General features: G+C 35.7%; 1 protein-coding gene across 1 annotated transcript; it reads right to left on the reverse strand.

Annotated features, from left to right (window-relative positions):
• Positions 1-3,794: 3,794 nt before the first annotated feature.
• ccdc92ba (coiled-coil domain containing 92Ba) lies at positions 3,795-22,991 on the reverse strand. Its single transcript, XM_087284223.1, has 4 exons — positions 22,510-22,991; positions 18,387-18,519; positions 17,654-17,701; positions 3,795-7,724 (listed from the first exon to the last, which is right to left on the reverse strand). The coding sequence occupies exons 1-4, from the start codon at positions 22,519-22,521 to the stop codon at positions 7,051-7,053; spliced, it is 867 nt and encodes a 288-aa protein (XP_087140349.1). The 5' UTR covers positions 22,522-22,991; the 3' UTR covers positions 3,795-7,050.
• Between the last annotated feature and the right edge of the window lie 82 nt (positions 22,992-23,073).

Consider the following 23,073-nt stretch of genomic DNA (forward strand, 5'->3'; position numbering starts at 1 on the left):
ATACGGACTATATCCAAACCTAAAGATCCCTCAGATCTTTAGAATAATAAGAACTAGAAATTCCACACGTCAAAGTAGGGTGAATCGGCCTTCAGCTATAACCGCTGCTGGAATTAGCTTCCAGAAATGATCAGATGTGCTCCAACAGTAGCCACATTCAAATCAATCTGTTTAGCTGTGCCTTTACTGAATGAGCACTGTGCTGCGTCCAACAGATCGCACTATTGTCTTTCTTTTTTTCTTCATTCTTTTATAACCTGTTTAACACATTTTAATCTGTTTTAATCACTGTTATACTTGTCTCTTTTATTCATGTTTATGTAAAGCACTTTGAATTGGCACTGTGTATAAAATGTGCTATATAAAACTTGCCTTGCCTTAACATGCAAGCATTTAATTAAGTATCTAACAAAATTCATTCATTCATTTTCTTGTCGGCTTAGTCCCTTTATTAATCCGGGGTCGCCAGAGCGGAATGAACCGCCAACTTATCCAGCAAGTTTTTACGCAGCGGATGCCCTTCCAGCCGCAACCCATCTCTGGGAAACATCCACACACACATTCACACACACATACACTCATACACTACGGACAATTTAGCCTACCCAATTCACCTGTACCGCATGTCTTTGAACTGTGGGGGAAACCGGAGCGCCCGGAGGAAACCCACGCGAAGGCAGGGAGAACATGCAAACTCCACACAGAAACGCCAACTGAGCCAAGGTTCGAACCAGCGACCTTCTTGCTGTGAGGCGACAGCACAACCTACTGCGCCACTGCCTAGAAGATACTGCGCTACTGCCTCGCCCCTAACAAAATTCAATAAAACGTTTTTTTAAAACCATTACGTTTTTCATGTCTGTGAAAAATTATTCAATTGATTATAATTATTATGCAGTTTAGTAATAAACATCTTCAGTACACTTTTTTGTAATATCTCTGTTACTCGTCTGTAAAACTTGCTTTAGAGGTAATAAAATAAACCTTAACCCTCAAGTATGGCTTTACATATAAGGATGATTGTCCTATTTCGCTGAAATTTTTAGTATTAGATGCACATTTGAAGAGAAAATAACATCAGCAAATTTTTTTATTCCTACAAGTATGCTGACACTTCAAACCATGATGAAGGATTGCAATTAACAAAGTGTTTTAATAAACCCCTTTAATCATATACTACAGAGTAAACAGTGGATTATTTATTGCGACACATTATTGTTGCACAACTGTTCTGTGGGTCGTCAGAGATTTAAAGAACATTTTTACATTTCAAGAAAATATTTGTGAAACCGGTGTCTAATGTTTGCAAAAACACTGTTGACATTGCTGTATAATTTGCCATTAACATTGATTCTAATCACTTGTTATACTGTCTTTTTAAAAAACAAGACCACCAGAAACCAGTTACAAAACTATAACAGTCAGATTGTTGAAGGGAAGACGATTATTCCACATGAATAAGTGAAAAGAAAATGCTTGGCAAGCACATTTTACATTGAAAATGGGAATTATACCAAAAAAAAAAAACATTCACAGATATTGCATGTTTCCTAATTGTTTCAGATCAAACACAATTTTCAAAAAATGTAAATATGATTATGCAGAAATCATCCTGTGAGTGAGGCAGTATTGCTTAACTCTTTTCAATGCCATTATAAATAATGTAAAAAATCGTTTAAATATAATCCTTGTGTTTATCAAAAAACAGATGTGATTATATCATCACACTTTAACTCAGTGCTTCCCAACCCTGTTCCTAAATGCACACCAACGTTGCACATTTTCAACCTCTTCCTAATCAAACACACTTGAATCAACTCATTAGATCATTAGAAGATACTCCAAAACCTGAAGTTAGTTGGTCATATAACGGAGACATCCAAAATATGTACTGTTGGTGTGCCTCCAGGAACAAGGTTGGTAAACGCTCACCTTACATTATGTCCTAACTTTTCTTATCTCTGCACTGATACGATACAAAAACTGGTTATAGGCCTTTTTAAATAATGTCAGGCGTATGCATATACATTTACAAAATAAGATTTCAGACCCTGAGTGAAGCAAACATCACTTTGTTAGGGCTGTGTCGAAATCAGACACGATTTTCAGTCAAAAGCAAAGCATTGCATTCAGTTATGATCCCCGAGAGGACCGCTTTTCATATTTGGGTTTTCAACAACCTTATATTCAACATTCCCAGCAAAACTACCATTCCGATCTACCAAAGCAAAGAGAAACACCACATTTGTACAAATTGTATAGCTTGGTTTGAAAATTGGTGATGATGAATCATTTTAAAATTACAGGCTCGTAATACAGTCGATTTATTAGACTGTGTTTGTTTATTTATTAGATGAGTGTTTGTTAAGTGTCAAGAAAGGTAATGATCAATGTCACTCTTTATCCAGTTCATTTCTATACACTCACTTGCTTTTAAGTATATAAGTGTAGGAGTTCAATTCCAATTTGTATCACATCACTTCTAATCTTGAATAATATGAATTAACAAGCCTTTAAGTGAAACGAATTTTGTGTAATCATATTGAAATTAAAGAAAAAAAGATCACCCAAAATGAAAATGTATTATTGATTTACTCACCCAGACATTAAACAGAACATTAAAGAAGATTTTTAGTCTAAAAACTGTGCTCCTTGGTGATATATAAGATAAAAGTGAAGGGCTATCTCCATTTAAAGAGGCAGAAAAACATATAATGACAAAACACATTGAATACCTGTGCCTAATGATGATATATTGAGGTCTTATGAATCAACCCAATCGATCTGTGAAATAAATTGAACATTAACAGCATCATTACCTTTATAAATCATCAAGGACCATGATTTCAGCTAAAGTTTTACAGAATAAAAGTCACCTACATCTTGGATGGCCTGAGGGTGAGTAATCTAACAGTAATTTCCCAGCAGGCAGCATGACATCAGATTGACGTTGTATCCCAACGTTGTGGGACGTTGCATTTTGTTTAGAAATGAAAATTCCGTTGTAGTTAGAACCCAACAACAGCCCGACGTCAATGCCCATTTTTGGTTACTTTCTAATGCAACCTAAAAATCAACCAAATATTAACGTCTAATGTTGTTACAGCTTGACGTTTTGTAAACGTTACCATTATGATGTCGATTAGATTTTGGTTGACAAATAAATGTCAGTATTTTACGTCAATATGACATTGGTTTAAGATGTCAGCTCGATGTTGGATTTTGGTCACTTTCCAACACAACCTAAAATTGAGAAAATATCAACGTCATTTCACGTCGTTATTGGAAGTCAAAATAACATTGTCCTTAGAGGCTTGCGACCTAAATTTAACCTAATATTGACCTCTTATGACGTTTTGTGTCTGCTGGGTTTGTATTAATCTCCTCCCTTAAATTTTCAGATTATTGAAATGAAAGTAAAAGTTCACCCAAAATGAAAATGTATTATTAACTTACCCATTAAGCAGAACATTAAAGATTTTCAGGCTAAAAACTTTGTTCCTTAGAGATATATATAAACGAAAATGAAAGTTGCAATTTAAGAGGCAGAAAAACATAAACTGAAAACACAAATTGAATACTTGTGGCTCAACCTAATCGATCTGTAAAAAAAAAAAACATTTACAGCATTATTACCTTTATAAATCAACAAGGACTATGAGTCCAGCTACAATTTTACAGAATAAAAGTCTCCTACAACTTGGATTAGTAATTTAACTGTAATTTCCCAGCAGGCACAGGACATCAACTTGAGATAAGATTGACGTTGTATCCCAACGTTGTGGTACGTTGCATTTTGTTTGGAAATGAAAATTGGGTTGTTGTTAGAACCCAACGTCAGGCCGATATCAATGCCCGTTTTTGGTTACATTCCAACGCAACCTAAAAACAACCAAATATCAGCGTCTAATGATGTTACAGCTTGACGTTGTGTGGACATTAACAATTTATTTTCTATCAGACATTGGATTTGTCAGTATTTGAGGTCAATAAATTGAACGTTTACAGCCTCATTACCTTTATAAATCATCAAGGACCATGATTTTATCTAAAAATTCTACAGAATAAAAGTCACCTGCATATTAGATGGCCTAGGGGTGAATAATCTAACAGTAATTTAACACCAATCACTCCCCTAAATTTTCATATTTCCTGGTATATGCACATATAAAAGAATGAGACATGTGCTCACAATATCAAACATTACGGCACAAGCAGCATAAAACTAATCAATCCTTTGGGCATCACTGGCTCGTGTAATGATGGCAGAACAATAGCGCGTTGACCCTTGAGCCCACTCTTTTCTAAACAGCAAGCCCACGCATAAACATACACCAGATAAAGCACTTAAGCAAATGATTCAGGCTTTGCAGGATTTCTCCATCTACACAAACCAGCAGAGGATAAAAATCCCCATGGCATCTGGAGGGAACAGACAGACAGTGCACTTGTGGTGACACTGGACAGATCATTCAGAAATATCTGACATGAGCTAACAAGGGCAGACAGAGATATATATATCAAAAAACATCCAGCGGAACAAAGTCTCAGCAGTAACACGTTCACAAGGACACTGACTTCAGCCTGTTTCACACATCCTGCGTCTGCAGACTCATGCTTTCACACTGACAGCACTTCAGCAGCACTAATAGTGAAAATTAAATATCTATACTGAAAGCATTTTCTAGGTTGCTACATTGCATATTTATTTTAGTAAAGGGCTTGAACTTTGCGTGAAGTGCTTTAAAATGTGCATGTTTTTATCCGAAATGTGATGTAATCTCAACAAAAAAATGAAAAGGGGCGGGGCATATAGCAGCTCCTCCCCATTTATAAAAAAACTGCTGATAGTGTTTAGTTTTATCACAGCTCCTCCAGCGGGAGTGTTAGAGAAGTGTCTTGAAGGGGGCGGGGCGGGGCATGTCAGATAATGGGAAGCATTTGATTGGTCAGAAGATTTGATGAGAAACTGAAGTATGATGTGATGTCGAAAAAATCGTTGATCCATATAGGCGGAAGTGACAAACTGCAAGATTTGGATGTTTATATCAGGTTTATATTTAATTAATTTTTTCAGGTTTTAATTTAACTATTTATATTAAAATTTTGTCACTGTTTTGGAGCAAATTAGCTAATAGATATCCTAAAAACTAACATACTGACACTAACATCTCTATTTTTTATTGTAATTTCACAGGGCCTTTTAACTAAATTGAAATTTGTACATATACTGTAGTTGTTGGTAAATTGACAAGGCGGGTAATCTTTGCTCCGTTAACTATGAAAAAAATCACTGTAAATCACGTCTTGGTGTGGCTTATTGAGTTCTTTTGGCATCGTCAACACATTTAAGTCGTCCTGGGAAGTTTGTACTGACGAGTTGATAAGTGGTAATTATGGCATCTTGTGCATTGTTGTCAATTCTTTTGATAAATTTCAAGAAAATATAGCAGGGTTTGTTAACTCTTCTTATTGAAAAAGAAGTTTCGCATCAGGTATGCTTTTATTTGTTTAATTTAAGGTAATTATATAGAAACGAATTAATTATTATATTGGAATTACCTTTTTGGTAAATAAAAAGCCTGATTAGCCTGAAAGACGTTGCATCCATCAATTTCATCATGTTTAGTTTAAATAACTGTAAACCACGTCTTGGTGTGGCTTATTGCATTCTTTTGGCATCATCAACACTTATGTTCTATTTAAGTTGTCCTTGGAAGTTCGTACTTACGAGTTGATAAGTCGTAATTATGGCGTCTTGTGCATTCAATTAACTTTCGTCTGCACTTGACGGCGATGTAATTCTTTTGATAAATTAGGGTTTGTTAACTCTGCTTATCGAAAAAGAAATTTCGCACCAGGTGTGTTTTTACGCTTTTAAATTTTTAAGCCACTTTAAACTAATCATATAGAAATGTATTAATTATAATATTGCAATGACTTTTTAGTAAACAAAATGCCAGACTAGCCTGAAACACGTTGCATCCATCAATTTCACCATGTTTCATGTTGACATACCCCATACTCACAATTCTGAGTTTCCCAATCGTAATCATGACTTTGTGGTAGCTCGTAAACACAAATTATCCAACATGACTTTACTGCACCATTTATGACAATGAGCTGGCGTGTCAAGGTGGGAGCATAAAGTAGCTTCATAAAGGGAAGGAGCTGGTTGGGTGTTTGTAGGCGGCAGGCCAGAGTCACGGTGGCAGGCCAGATTGACCGTCAGGCCACCGATGCTCCCTATGGCACGTCCGCCCCTGGTGTTTGATCAGGGTTGGAGCAAAACTGTGCAGAGCCACGGCCCTCGACACTGACACATGTTTTCCAATATTACATTATGCAATTCACACAACCCTCTCTAGATTTACATGGACATAACTTTGCACTGATGAGAAGTACCTAAAAAAATTCCACACACCTGGTAACAACTTGTTAAGGTGGTCAGTCAAAGGAAAGTAAGGTGTTGGAAGTATTACAGTGATCTCTGTGGAAGCTGAATTTAATGGGTAAAATGGGTAACTGTTTAAAAAATGTTGCACACTAGGGCTGCACAATGTATAGTTTGACAATCGATATGGCAATGTGTTTATCAGCAACAATCATATCGCAGGAGTAGATTATCAGCAACAACAGACAGTTGTTTAGTACAAAAAGAACATCAATCTATAGCGTGGACCGCATAAATATCAGTGTGAAAGTTGTAATCTGTTAACTTAACCAGCAAAAAAAATAAAAGCAACAAATGCAGGATGCATAAAACAGGCCTTACAGAGCACTTTATGCTTGTGTAGCAAGGCCCTCATGGTCGTTTCTGATTACAAAAATGCTTTACAGCAACATAAACATGCGTTGGTATTGGTAAGCAAAAATCTCTCCTAGCTCAATTTATCCCTGTGTGTGCAAACTGTAAAAAAAGCTAACCGTATCGCAAATATAAACATTTCTGTCACTGTCAAAATGCAAAGGTTCTCCCAAGGGGACTCAAGGTGCAACTATCATAAAAAAAAACAAGCAGATCATTGAGGCGAACCGTAAGAGAAACGCTCATTCGTCGCTGTTCTCTGTTGTGGAGGCAGTAGTAGCAGTGGCTTTAGCAACAGTCGCTGCCAGTCTGCTCACTGAAGCCCCCTGATCCAGCTCCTCTGACTCCTCCCCCTCCACCTCCTGAAGGGTGTGTCTATGTGGTGGGCGTAACCTGTGTCTGTATGGGTATAAGAAGAGAGCAGGGTCAGGCATGGCCATTGGCTCTTCGGGGCCCGTCACCCTCTCGCGTGGCACACATTCTCGGGTGCGCTCAGTGCGGAGCTGCGTGGAGGATCTACCAGAGCTCCTCCGTTTGGGTTTGATGACAGTTGGGCTGCAGGCGCTGGCTTGAGGTGAAGGGTGGACCGGGGGTCTGTCTGCTCCAGGCTGGGGCGGTCTTCTGCGCTGCTGCTGGAGTTTCTGCTTGGCTGAGTGCAGCTGGAAGGACAGGTACGCTGCCGCCTCCGTCTGCTTCTGCAGCTCCGTGTTGAGCACTGTGGTCCTGTGACTGCGGTTTTTCAACTCCTCCAGGAATCGGCGCTCCTTCTCTTTCAGACTGGCACGGAGAGCACCGACCAGCACTGATTTCTGGCTCAGCTCCCAGTGCAGGTCACTCTGGATTAGCTGCTGCGCCTCCAGATGCTCCTCTACTTCATGACAGCGGGACTCCAGCTGCTCCTCCTCTTCCAGCACCTCTGAAACACATCAAGAACAAAAAAAACATTGAATATACAGTAGTACTACAATAAAATTTAATCTGATAAAACAATGATTAAATGAATAAAGTTTAACCACTGTGCTAATCCCCAAACTTAAAGGGCACAAATGACTTTTGGAAGCTGTTTGAATGGGACTGTGTGTAGGTATAGTATGTCCACAGTCAAATTGGAGTTATAAATTGTTGTATAAACACAACAAGTCTCTTTTTTTATTTCCTGACGTTAAAATAGGATCAAAATCACAGTGATTCACCAAATTGATTGACAGGAGTGTATTAACATGTTTTCGTAGTAATGTGTATAATCATGTCCACAGAACAGGATTTGCAAAGAAACTGGGATTAAAAGATCTGTTCCAACTCTCTGTGATTGGCTGTTAAATATTTTAAAAACAGAGCATGTTTGTAACAAAGAAAAGACTGTAAATCACCATGTATTTTCACAAGATTTATGTGAAACATAAAACACTTAACTTGTATCTAATAATAGGCTGTCTATGTACACTGAAAAAAAAATATGTCTGCAAAATTCATGCAAACAATTTATGGGCCATTCTTTAACTACGGGCTCTTTTAGCCTTGTGAAGTTGAGTAAAAAAACGTAGCCTCATAAGTTTAAACAATTTGTCTAGTTTTAAGATCTGCAAGAGGACTAACTTAGATAAGAAGAGTAACCTTTTTTCCATCGTGAACTGAACAAATGTCATTTCCACCACATCTCAATACACAGCTTTTATTTCAAGATGAAATAAATTTTGGCAGTCAAACCTTTTGTCTAAGATCATTTTTATATCTAGTTTAACCAATCTTTTCACAATATATATAATAATTATACATTTGTCAATGAAAAAATTAGTTGTATGCTGAATTGTACACCTGTCACACTCTAAAATTAAATATTATTTTGATTAGGAGCTTATTAGGAAATAAATAAAGAAAATTTATAAATTAAATAGAGCATGAACTTATACATTGTGAATACACTTTTAATGTGTGATGAGAACTTTTAAAACATATTTTTTAATGTTTATGGTGATGGAAATGACAGTGGTGAAAATGACATTTTAACAGTTTATTGTGAAAAAATGAAAATTAGCTTCACCAATTAGCTTTGAATTGATAATAGCCTTTCATGTATACAAAATACTCTTATTTACCTTTATTTTGTTTTGTTTTTAAAAACATCTTTGAAGGTAAAACATATTTGGAAATGATGTAGAACAAATGTATTTCCTTATCAAGCAATGTTTACCTAGATTTTTCTCCAAGTGTTGTTGATAAACATTTAAAGTCCCTCCATCTTGAACATGTTCTCAGCTGGCACTATCATTTTTAGAGAAACCACCTAAATAATCTTTCACACAAACTTTTTTAAGCGACATTACTGTGTTGTGGAGGAAATGAAACTGATACTGTGCGACAGCTATATTTTGTATAAAAATAATATTGATGATAGTCTCACATTAATAACTAAAATATTTAACTTATTTCACTTGTGCTTAATTAAGTTACAATATTAGTTACTAGATAAATATTTTTTAAAGATTATTTTCATTGTTAAAGTTTAAAAATGGGTGTGCTACAAGGTGAAAACAGTGATTTTAACCTAAACAGAGGTTGAACAATATGAAAAATAAATATAATAGAAAGGTAGTAAATTTTTTAAAGTAAAAAAAATAATTTGAACAAAATTCTATATATTTTTTGGTATCTGTTTAAAGGACATAAAAGTGCCTGAAGTTGAAGAATTACCCTTATATGTATTAAATTTAAACAAACAATTAAATTAAGCAATGTTCAACTTCATTTGTTTGTTTAAATTTAGCCAAAATAAATTGTTTACAGCCACTTAACTTAAACAAAGTCAGTAAATAAATTAGTTGAATCCTTTTTTCAGTGTACATTACAACACATTATGCATTATTATGTACATTATGAATCTGTTGAACACCCTTTCATCTATTGATTTGCTTTTATTTTATGGATTCCAGCCCCTCTAAACCCCCTGCAATTCACACCCATTATAGATGCGGCTTAAACATCAGCCAGAGAAAGTGAAGCCCCTGAAGCTAAACACCACATGCTCCTCCAGCTGCTGAAAGAAGACCATGATCTCACCAATGATCCACCTGAGATAAGAAACAGCTATATCTAATATGAACACACCCCCATTTAAAATCAAATTTCAGCAACGAAAAGCGAATTTGCAACTAATCTGAGATCTAAAAGGTATAAGCGGATGTGGCTGTGGAAAGTAGACAAAAGGCTTTTCTGTGTCCAAGGATTACAGACTCACAAAGTAAAGCCAAATCAACTAATCTCAACTGTGGTCTGGCTACTGGCTGGGTGAGCCATCTGTTCAGGGTTGTCAGACACATTAAATGTCTAGGACAAGACCTCTATGAGACTATAAGCACAAAGGAAAGCACCGTTGCATAAAAAACACAAAAAAATTTTTAAAAAGAAACCTCTGTGTCTTTCATTCGAAGTAGGGAAGAGTGGGGACAAAAGTAACAGTTTTCATAAAAACCTAACTTTAAATGATGATGTTTTAAGCAGAAAAATATATTTTTGTGGTTACTAACAACAGTAGACTATCAAAATCTGCTGTTATTTTGTATCCAAACATCACTTTAAACAAAGGTTGCACATTGTTACTTTTGACCCCATAGGCAGGGACGAAAGTAACACACAAGTGAGTCAAAAGTACAATATTTGTTAGATTTACTGACTTCATCTTGTTTATTTTAAATATATCTGGCTATGACCTTGGTAATGTTAGCTGCAAACATATTTTGTCCTTTATTTTTGCAAAAAATTTAAAATAAACAGCATTTTCAATTTCATTTCAGCTCTATCAAATGTTTTAAAAGCAACCCAACAATGCAAAATGTTACAATTTTCTATAATTTTTAAATATCTTTATTATAATTGGCAATTTACAATAATCTTATAAAACATATGAGTCAAAACACTGAAAACTAATGTGAAATTGAAAAATAAGACATGGTTATTAGCAGTGGGACATTAATAACATTCTTACTTTTTTTACTTACAATTTTCCTCCTCAGAAACTCTTGCCATTTAAACCTGATTCACCTTTAAGCTGAAAAACTTGGATGTGTTTTTGTACTAAATAACCTGTAGATTGATCATTAGTATGACACATGAAAAGAGAAACAACTTGTAATAAGCAAAAAAAACAAAACAAAAAAACACACAATATAATAATTTACTTTTTGCACTACATGACAGGATATTTTGCAGTTTGATCAAGGTTTGTATGATGAATGTGCTGTTATAGCTTATAAATCAAATATTGTCAGGGCTTTAAGAAAATCGCGTTGTTACTTGCATCTCACGTTACTTTCGTCCCCGCTCTCCCCTACGTTTTTGTACTGGATGAAGTAGAATATTGTGATTTTCTACATTATACTTAAGTAAAAAAATTTATTCAGTGCCTCAATATTAAACAATATTTTCGTTTATTTGATTCACAATAAATATGATTTGATTTAGATTAAATAAAATGTTATAGTTTAAACCAAATGACAGTAATTATTTCAAAGTTGGTTCAAAGTGTAATTGTGTTCAGTGAAATGTGTTTCAGATAAATAACAGGACAAGTAGACTGAAAGCGAGATTCAGGAAGTGTCAGACCTTCTACATGTGATCTGCACAAACTCGATGACCTCGTGCTTTGAGCTCAACATTTTTCCCTCATTTTTTGTCTTATACGATTTGTTAAACTGCACGTAGCACACACTCCTGCCTATCATTTTGTCCAGATCGCCCTAATTTCACATGCAGCCTTTCAGTGTCACCCAGTGTGATACAAGCTCATTGAGCGAATAAAGAAAAGGCTGTTATCTGATCCCTAAATCTGATCTCTGCACTGTTCTTCAGTCTCAGCTGCTTCTAACCCTTCCTTTTAATAGAACACATAATGAACTGAGATTTGGACAACAGTCCCTTAACAAAGGCTGATAAGAAGTGATAGATATGAAAGAAAAAAAAACAATGAGTGTCATCCATTTAAAGGGATAGTTCACCCAAAAATGAAAATTCTGTCACCTATAGTTTAGTTTAGTTTATTTGTTTACAGGGTCAATGCACATTAATAAACATTACTGTAAAATGTGCCAGAATTAGCCAAAAATAGCTATTTTTCATCCGTAGACCCCTTACAGAATGTTAAAAAGTCACACCTAAAATAAAAGCACAACATTAAACATTAAATACACTTTCATATAAAAAATACAGTTAAAAAAGTAAAAAAAAAAACAAGAACAGTTTGATGGCAGCAGAAGAGGACAAAAAGGCAAAGACAACAGTACAAATGTGTCAAGAGTACTAATGCTGACAATGCTGGTTTGTCAATAACCAATTTTTAACATGAGACTGAAAAGAACGAAAAGTGCATGATCTTCTAATTGTTGGTGGGATGGAGTTCCATTCCCTAGCAGCTTTCACTGAAAATACCGATTGACTGAATTTACTTTTTTTGAGAGGAATAATGCACTGTCACTTCCTCTAGTAGTTCTATAACCATTGACTTCCTTAGTGTATGTTTTTCCAACTGGAAGTCAATGGTTACAAACTCAAATTTGGAATGAGTTAAAGGTAAATAAATAATAACAGAATTTAGGTTTTTGGGTGAACTATCCCTTTAGTACTGCCAGTGTGCCAGTGATAATGTCTGAAATTATTTTGAGCATCAGACAGTGTTTGGTTGCTGTGAGATTCTTTGAAGATTCAATGAACACATCCAAAACATGCTGATGTTTGGTCTTGGATGAGTAATCATTCACAGCACTGACGTATTACTTTGTAAACAGTCTTGGGAGGCACAATGCAGCATCGGTTAACACATTTTGTTTCTATTTTTGATGCACTGCATGATTACTTCAGTGGTTTGTTTTCCCTGTTTGTGGGAAATATAATTATTTCATCATTTTTAAACACCAAGGCTTGGTTTCACAGACAGGGCTTATAGACTAAGCCAGGATTATAACATAGTTCGGGTAGAACATTTAAAGTACAAATCAAATCAAAACTAACCATATGATTTGGTTAGCTCAGTCTGCAAGTTTTGTGGTGAGCAATTCATCTCTGGATGTCATTAAGAAATAAAAAGTTTTGCCCTGGTACTCTTTAATTTAAATCTGAAAATGCACTTCCTGTTTGTTTATAGTTAAATTGTCAGATTACATCTGTCTTAGGTATTGAGCATGGCTAACATACTTCACCACGCAGCTTCAACTGTCTGTGAAGTAGTCATAGTCAAACGCTTTCTGATCATTTTTAGGCTCATTTCCTCAGGAATTACCTCCCCTCTCTTCAGTCCAGACAGAAGTGGCCCACTGACAATCCTAATTTACAACAAAACACTGTTATTCTGATTCTTGATCTCTTGTCTCTGATCTCAGTGGCCAGTGGGAAAAGGTCATCTCCCTCCATCCTAGCAAGGATGGCTGTTATAGGATCACTGATGTCCAGGTTAAGGACTGGATGTAGACAAGCATCACTGCCCGCAAGGTTCCTCTCCCGGCCATACCTGATACTCTGTAAACTGTCAAATTTGCATTACAAATTTGTGGGGCGGCTGTTGAGAAGTTTTGTGTCCCTAAACTGCAAAGTAGTATCACACCCCTGGTCAGTTCAAGGTTCACTCTAATCTCCGCCCACTTGATCTCTGGCCAATCAGGACTGCCTCAAAGGCTTTATTAGTGGCACCTGTGCCCACAGTTAGCTCTTTCTGGCTGCACAGAGCTGAACTGTGCGGAGGACTGAATCTGGTTTCTTTTGGTATTAGTTGTTTTTTTGCTGATTACTGAAACATTGTCGCCACCCCCCCCCCCCCTGGCTTCAAGCTATCAAGCTAGCCATCTAAGCATTCTCTCCTAACTCCTTTTCATTGTCAGTTTTGACAACAAACAGAAATAATGAGGAGGAGCTGTCTGTTAGTTTGTAATAACTCTCCCCAAACACCTTTACAGATCGTTCTGAATGAAATGCCTACTTTACTACAGCAAGCTCGCTGCAGAAAAACAAGCCACGCCCACTGCTTTCTCATTCAATTTTTCGTTTCTTTAGGAACTGCGTCACAATACGAAAAAAAAAAAACGTTCACAGCTTCCGGTTCATGCAGACTTTTAGTAATTTTTAATCATGGTGCCTTAAAATAAAAGTCAAATTGGAAGAATTATGAATCTTTCATGGGAAACACTTGACTTTTTGTGACTTTCCAAGTTGGGGTTTATCTGTCAAAATAAATGTCAGTACAACTTGATAAGTTCAGAATAATAAAAAATAAATTCCTTTTCCTTCGGCTTACTTTTTACCCTTATTACCTACCCTTATTTATTAGGGGTCACCACAGCTATTCCAGGATATGTTTTACACAGCCGATGCCCCTACAGCCACAACCCATTGGGAAACACCCATACACTCTCACATTCACACATGCACTTATACACTATAGCCTATTTAATTTATTCAATTCACCTTTTGCGCATGTCTTTGGATTGAGTGGGAAATCGGAGCCCATGGAGGAAACCCACATGAACACAGGGACAACATGCAAACTCCACACAGAAATGTCAAGAGGCCCAGCCGGGACCCGAACCAGCGACCTTCTTGCTGTGTGGCAACAGTGCTAACCACTGAGCCACCGTGCCGCCCTATAATCAAAAATGTACCTTAAAAATAAGTCAGAAGAACTTTCTTTTTTGTTTTGTACAAGCTTTTTAAATAAACATCATATTTACTTTAAACTGAATGATTAAGTAATAATTAACGGCTGACATTGGTTAATTTGTCTATACGTTTAAAAAAAACAATCTTAAAGTTTTTCAGTTTGTCCTTGAGCTAAGTATAGTCTCTCCTCGCCACGATGGCAGCCCTACAAGACTTCATTAAAATATAAACACCGGCAAATCCTCAATATGACAGAAAATTAAACACTAACACATGCCTCACAACAGAATTATTGTGCAAAAACAAAAACTCTAAAATTTCATTATTTCAACATGTAAATCAATTTGATTTTGAGTTTACAGAACTTTGCAGAAGAAAAATCTTACAGACCCCAAACTATTAAATGTTAGTAAGATTATCATGCGGACTAGAAAACAATTAGCCACTTACATATTTAAATACATTTTTAAACTTCTCATTACAATTGAAAAATATATTTTTGCCCCTGATCTCAGCTTTCCCATCCTATTTTCCTCTGTCTCCTTGTCCAGCTTTGTCTCAAAAATAAAGCGGTAACTGGACACCCCCATTGGGACAGTGCAGCAAGAACAGAGGAAAACGCAGGCAGGATCAATTATAAGGAGGATGAGACTGCATTGGGTGCAGGAAAGAGAGGGATGATCTGCGGTATGGAGAGGAGTATTCTGCTTCACAATCGGCGAGCACTTCATATCTGACTGCTTCAAGATTTAGACTCGTAATTATTATATTCATTAGTCATGGTCATAAATACTACACGTGCCTTATTAAAGGGCACCTTTGATGAAAATCAACTTTTGTTAGTGGTTTAGACCAATCTGTGTGCATGTATAGTGTGTTCACTGTTATACTGGAGTGATGTACACCCAACTAGTGTCTTTTCTTAATTTTCCTGACATTAAACTGATCTTAACTGCTATAATCGCCATGGCCGCATGGTGTCAATAAATGCTAATATGTGTGTGAGACTCATCATTTCAGAAAGGCTTGAATAAACTCCACCGCAAATACATTAAATAAACTTACTTGGTATTTGACTAATGAGCTGTATTTCAGCTTTATCCGAGTCTGTCTCCTTCACTGTGCTGTTTATCAGATGTAACGCATGAGAAGCAGCTCATTTGCATTTAAAGCCACAGGATACAAAAACAGCTACAATGTATTCAGACACCAAAACGGGCAGATTCAGGAGTCTGATCTTCGTACCTCACTTAAATGATCTAAGATAATTTGGCAGATCCTGGATCTTATAATCTTGATAACTGATCTCTGGCAAATATGGTTCTTCGATCAAGTTCGCAAATCAGATTTAAAATGTCTGGATAAACTGATCTGAGATTGCTGCGTGTGTTGTGAAGGACTGATCTATCGGTCCTCAAAATCATGATCAGCAATGCAACGATTGGCTGACGGCACAGCAGCGTAATGACATCATCTAATAATATTCAATTATCCATGTGAGCAAAATGACAAAATTAGCAGTAAACAGTTCCTTTTACTTTCCACATTTGTTATAAGTTGCAGACTTTAAACTTTCATGTGTCAAGTGTTTTCATCATGTATTTCAATACATATCAATGTATTTAGTTCTACATTTAGAGAAGATTTTCTTTATTATAGTAGCCTAGGCCTACTCAAGTTTTTTTAATCTGCGTAAGCAATAACTGTATAAATAAATTTTGCATCAAAAAAGCATTTTTATATCGGTAAAGATGTCTGCAACTTCTGTAAAGCATCAAATCACTGGCATTGTCATGACTGTGATTGTCCACCAGATGCCACTGTAGTTCGCCAGCAACTCCCAGCGAACTACAGTGGTGAAAGAACTACAAATCCACACATTCCTTCGCGCACACACCTGGTCTTTCATATATACTGATTTGCAATCAGAGCTGTCTCTGTTTCCCCGTTGATTACCTGGACTATATATTCAACCATTCCACCTCTGTTTGTTAGTTTGTCGTTTGTCCTTGTTGGTATGTTGTTCCCGAGCTTGCTCTTGTGTCTTAGTTGTTATAGGCTAGTTCTAGTTTAATCTGTTTGAGTTCCTGGTTTGTTTATTTTGTTACTTTGTTTTTTGGATTTTGTCACTGTTGCTGCACTATTTCACATTAAAAATCTGCACTTGGATCCTACACCCTGTTTTTGTTCCGGTTTCGATCTCCCAAACGTGACAGGCATATTAACTGTCAAAACATGTTTATGACTGCATAAATATATTATTGCTTTTAAAGTCACATTGTTTCTATTATCATACACAAATTGTACTAAAGTGATCTTAAAATTCATATCAATAAGTTTTCTCTTTGCACCACTAACAAATTTCTCAACATCACAGCACATAATGAAAATCAAATAGAAGACATAAAAATACAGAGTAATAATAAAAATAGAAAAGTACATAAATTAACCAAGGTTTATGCTGATTTAAGGTTTTGCAAAAATGTGCCTGAAATCCTGGGACCTACATATTCAAGGAATGGAGTCCAGATCTGATAAAAAGTGTCTCTTTTTTCCTTGACCAGTGAGTAAAGTATTCCAATGACATAAGATCAAATATTACGTTATGCCATTCTGATACTGTTGGTGGTTTATCAGATATTCATTTGAGAAAAATACATTTACGTGCAGCATAGGTAGGAAAGTTAAACAACTTCCTGATTCTTGCTCTCTTCAAATTATTATCAGTAAGACCTAATAAAAAGTTAAGAGAATCGAAGTTCATCTTATATTAAATATAAGACTTAATCTCCTACAAATCTGTACCCAGTAGCCTTTGATATATATACAGTTCCAAATACAATGTATAAAATCACCTTCTTCAACTTTGCATTTTAAACAGAATGGAGAATAATTTGGATTAAATTTGTCTACGTAATGGGGTAATTTGAAGACGATTTAAAAGTTTGAACTGTTCCTCTTTAGTTCTATTACAGATTTATATATTGCCAGCACACTGCCAAATGTGTGTCCAAGTTTCTGGATCGATTGAACATCCCAGATCTTTCTGCTATGATGTCTTCATTTTTGCAGTTATGCAGTTTAGTAAACCCAATATCAACATGCACACAAATAACCTATTTATTGCTGTGTTTATTAGGCCTACAACCATTGTACAGAAATACACTGCTCACAAATACTGTACATGAAAAAGGCAACATTTCTCACCAGTTTGACTCCTGCCTGGAGGCTTCATGTTCAGGTCTTGTGTGAGTTCTGTAAGTAACAGACAGATGCGCTGTTAATCTTTGGTTTCTTGGACAAACTAACTGTTTTTTTTATTTCAGAAATCTTTAGTGTATCATCAGGAGCCACAGGTTTTCATTTTGTTTTGTCAGTAAATGTTTTTTGATTCTCAAAGTGCTGGTGGTACTTGACTTGTAATTTACGAACCATCAAGCTCCACAGATACAGCTACAAATCTAAGTTTTGTTGAATTATCCACTCAACAGCCACTTTAAGCTGTTGTGAGAGAAAAACTGAATCTTTTGTGTCGCAGATATTGAGAAGGTTCAAAGCTAGCATGATCTGTGGCTCTACAAGGCAGAAAAGCAAAGATATGAATATGCAGTGCACTGCTATTTGTGCCCTTGCTGGCTCAGCAGATTTTGTTCAGGTAGGAATGCTGTGTACTATATTACAGAGAGGGAAAACACAAACCCTGCACTGACAGGAAGCTATTGACCCGTGGTTCTCTCTGTGGAGACTGTTCCATCAAAGAGAGCAGAGAAACCCTTCAAGCATTCTGGGCACCGTCAATGCATGCAAACACAGTTAGATTGTGTGCTAACATTGTTTTTGGAACAAAATCCAATTATGTGTGAATTAAAAGAAATGAAACGTGATTAGCTTCAATTATGTGGGTTATTTGAAATGTCTGTCCTCTGAGAATGACACACACCTGTGCAGCGTTTCTGAAGAGAGAGGATCTCCAGGTGAAGTCCATGCAGCAGAGTGAGCTGCTCCTGCCGGAGGAACACAATGCTCCGCTCCACACTCTCCACCTGCCGCTCCAGAGAAACCACCTGAGACCCCTTTATCAAACCAAACACACCAATACATACTGGTAAGTTGTAGTAAGCAATAAACAAGCTTATAACACTTTCATTCATTTTCTTTCGGCTTAGACCCTTTATTGATCTTGGGTTGCCACAGCGGAATGAACCACCAACTTATCCAGCATACGTTTTTTTACGTAGCGGATGCCCCTCTAGCTGCAACCAATCACTGGGAAACATCCATAAACACTCATTCACACACATACACAATGGACAATTTAGCTTACAAAATTCACCTGTACTGCATGTCTTTGGACTTGTGGGGAAAACTGTAGCACCCAGAGGAAACCCACGTGAACACGGGGAGAACATGAAAACTCCACACAGAATAGCATACTGACCCAGCCAAGGCTCAGACCAGCGACCTTCTTGCTGTGAGGTGAATCTGCTAACCACTGCACCACCGTCCAGCCCTTATAATCTTTTATTACTTTTATATAAATGGATGACACAATATGCACATATAAAGATGAAAAGGTAAGTATTTATATGCCCCTTTTTTTTAAATAAAATCATTCAATTCCTTTCCTTCAGCAAACAGTTAAAGGAACAGTTCACACAAAAATGAAAATCTATTCAACCTAAAGCGGTTCCAAACATCTAAGAGTTTCTTTCTTCTGTTGAACACAAAAGAAGATTTGTTAAAAATGTTAGAAACCTGTAACCATTGACTTCCATATTAGGAAAAACAAATACTATGGATGTCAATGGCTACCAGATTACAACGTTCTTCAAAATATCTTCTTTTGTGTTCAACAGAAGAAAGAAACTAAAACAGGTTTGGAACAAGTGGAAGGAATGTAAATGATGACAGATTTTTGAGTTTCAGATAAACTCTCCCTTTAACAGCAGAAAAGTAGTGTAATTTGAGGCGTTGTCTCAAATTTAAAACGGAACGAAGCAACATAATGCCAGCAGGGGTCACTAATACTTTATTAAAGGGGTCATGAACTGAGAAACCAAAATTCCCCTAATCTTTTGACATTTATGCGGTCGTTGTACAATAAAATTCTCCTGTAAGTTTCAGAACTCATAACAATAGCATATATTGAAGACAATCTGTCAAAATACTTTATTATGTTTAGTGAGTCTAAACTAGGGCTGCACAATGTATCGTTTTAGCATCGATGTCGCATTGTGATTATTTACAATAGTCACCTGAGCATACCCAATGTTGAATCTGGATTATAATTTACCATTTTGCGTTTTTTTTGAGGCATGTGACTGTGTGAGGGTTTTAAATGAATGCATTTTTTAAAAAAAATTTAAACACCATTTTAAGGTCAGAATTATTAGCCCCTTTAAGCTATATATTTTTTCGATAGTCTACATAAAAAACATCATTATATATTAACTTGACTAATTACCCTAACTTGCCTAGTTAACCTAATTAAGCTTTTAAATGTCACTTTAAGCTGTATAGAACTTTCTTGAAAAATATCTAGTAAAATATTATTTATTGTCATCATGGCAAAGAGAAAATAAATCAATTATTAGAAATGAGTTATTAAAACTATTACATTTAGAAATGTGTTGAAAAAAATCTTCTCTCAGTTAAACAGAAATTGGGGGAAAAATAAACAGGGAAGCTAATAATTCAGGGCGGCTAATAATTCTGAGTAATAATTCAATAATAATTCAAAGGCATCTTTGGATATATTTTCTGCTGGAGATACTGTTGTCCTAAAAAAAAATAATTGTACATATACTTAGGAACAGTATTGCAGAAAATTTGACGATTTTAAAACCTTTGCTCGTTCAAACCGCGGTATACCTTGAAAATGTCCCATGCCTAAAGGCAAAAAGGCACCACAAATTCAAGAAAAGGGATAAACCTTGGCCATGGTAAAAATTTATAATGAACATTTTGTGATAAACAACTCACTTAAGATATGTAAACAGATTAAATTATTTCTCTGTCTTCTAAATACTTATTTGGGCACCCCAATAAGTTAAAATCATGCCTTTATTCCTGGAACTCAAGACAAAACATTTCACATTGGAAAGAAAAAGGATTAGTACATATAAGAGACTTATATGTTGATAATAAATCTGCCTCATTTAGTCAGTTAAAATCAAAATATGATCTTCAATCAAGTTTTTTATATATCTACAAATAAGAGATTTTACCAGGAAAAACTTTCATGATTTGAAAATATAACCATTCACCAGACACTTTAAAATATAACAAAACACAACCCAATAGAAAAAGGTACAGTCTCTTTTTTATTACTTATTATAAGTTAATTCAAACACTGACAAAATTAGAAAAGAGTGGGAGAAGGAGCTTAATACAGAGATATCAAATACATCATGGGAAGATTATCTTTCCAAAATTCATGATTGCTCTATCAATGCAAGATTGAATTTAAAGTTATTCACAGACTTCATTATTCAAAAGTAAAATTATATACGATTTTCCTAAACGTATCCTTATTGTGCAACAAATGTAAACATTTTGAAGGTACCACTGACTCACATATTCTGGTCATGCCATAAAATTAGTTCATTTAGGCAAAAAAAAAAATTTATTTTATATCTGAAGTATACAGGACTGATCTGTCACCAGAGCCAAAACTAGGCATTTTTGGAGACACCTCAGAAATAGGAGATACATATATATCTCAGGCAGTATCTTTGTGTTTAATTTTAGCAAAGAAAATAGTTGTACAAAATTGGAAGTCGGATTACGTGCCTGTCTTTGAAACCTGGATTATGAGCTTAAGTTATGTATTTCCCATGGAAGAAATGCGATATGGGATGGCAACAAACTAAACATATTTTTTTTTATCTGGAACCCAATTATATTTTATATCAATGCTGACTTATAACTGATTATAGGTGGGATTGGTTTGACATGTTGAGTTGTGAAGCCTACACATTTTTCTATAAATTATTTAATTTTTATATTTAATTATATATTTTTCTCTTATGCTTTCTGACTGTTATTGTATTATGTTGTGTCTGACTGTTTGCATATTGTGAAATTGCACCCCTTTTTTAGTTCTGTTTATGGTATTGTTTATTTTCTTAAGCTAAAAACAATAAAAACATTTAAAGAACTAAAACTCGTCCATGGACAAATAAATGAAATACTGCCCCTCAATGGGCCCCGCAAAGGGTCCAATCTCACTGCACACACCCATAACAATTTGGTCATGGGCCCCATAAATGAATATACAGTAGATCAGAAATTATTTTTAAACCTTCCAATTTAGTTTAAATAAAAATATATCAGAGTAATATACAGTACATAGTTGATTACACTCTCAATATTGTAATGATTTTATATAATTAATGCTTATTTAAATATTTTTATGTCAATGTCACAAGTGCTATTTAATGCTATTTCCTTTAATAATATATTTACTCAATCGAGAACATATTTTATTAAATTCTTTAAATGCACATATTTAAATGAACGGTAAACCAACAACAACAGAACATGTCTTCATAAAGCTAAACTGCTCCTTAAAAGATCAATTCTGGTCTGCTTTGTCTGACCCTTAAATGACTCATGGTTAAGTCATGTTGATTCATCTTATTTTTCACTTGAATAAAGTTACATTATAAAATAGCAAAAATTGAATACTATATAATAAAAAAGATATATATATATATATATATATATATATATATATATATATATATATATATATATATATATATATATATATATATATATAATATATATATATATAAACATTTAGAACTGGAACAATTAGATTCACGTGTAGCCTAATGTAAAATGAAACTTCTGAGCGTTTTTTCCCCTGCTTATTAATCTCTAAACATCGGGATTATTATAAACTGCTTGCAAAAACATAACACAGTAACACAGCTAACTAACACCCCACTGTACAATATTGAAATATCAATGATGAGCTGCAGCTAGCCGTTTCCTATAGGCTATTATAGTCAATTAAGCTAAAGACAAGACTGCGCATAATGTAATCCAGCACTCACCGTGTTCTCCATTCTTAAATCACTATCCAGCAGACGAGGCGTTATAATAATGAGGAGAATGAACGGACTCCTTCACTTCCACATCTCTGCCCTTCAACCAAGCGACCCATGAACATATAGGATGACGACATCTTTAAGGAAGATCAATACAAGCGAGACTTAAACAAGGATCTGCCCCGGCTGAGCTTTGACGTGAAAGACCAATTGTCAATCCTTCGTTATTTCGGCAAATGTACAGTTGCTTTATTCGACAATGTCACGATCAATTCAAGCGTTTAGCTGGCATACGCGTGCCCGTGTGTCCTGCGTCTGCCGAACAGCATCATCATCATCTTCATCGCGATGACAGACAGGAAGAGGCTCCTTCAGGACCAAAACGATGATGCAACTGATCGAGGAAACACAACTCTCTCTCTCTCTCTCTCTCTCTCTCTCTCTCTCTCTCTCTCTCTCTCTCTCTCTCTCTCTCTCTCTCTCTGCTGCTGCAGATTCTGGCTCATGCGCGCGGCTGGTGACCCTCGTCCCTCATGCTGTTGTCGTGCACGATAAGTTAAGATATTAATA

This window comes from Danio rerio, chromosome 15, assembly GCF_052040795.2.
Source record: "Danio rerio strain M-AB ecotype USA chromosome 15, GRCz13ab, whole genome shotgun sequence".
Lineage (NCBI taxonomy): Eukaryota > Metazoa > Chordata > Actinopteri > Cypriniformes > Danionidae > Danio > Danio rerio.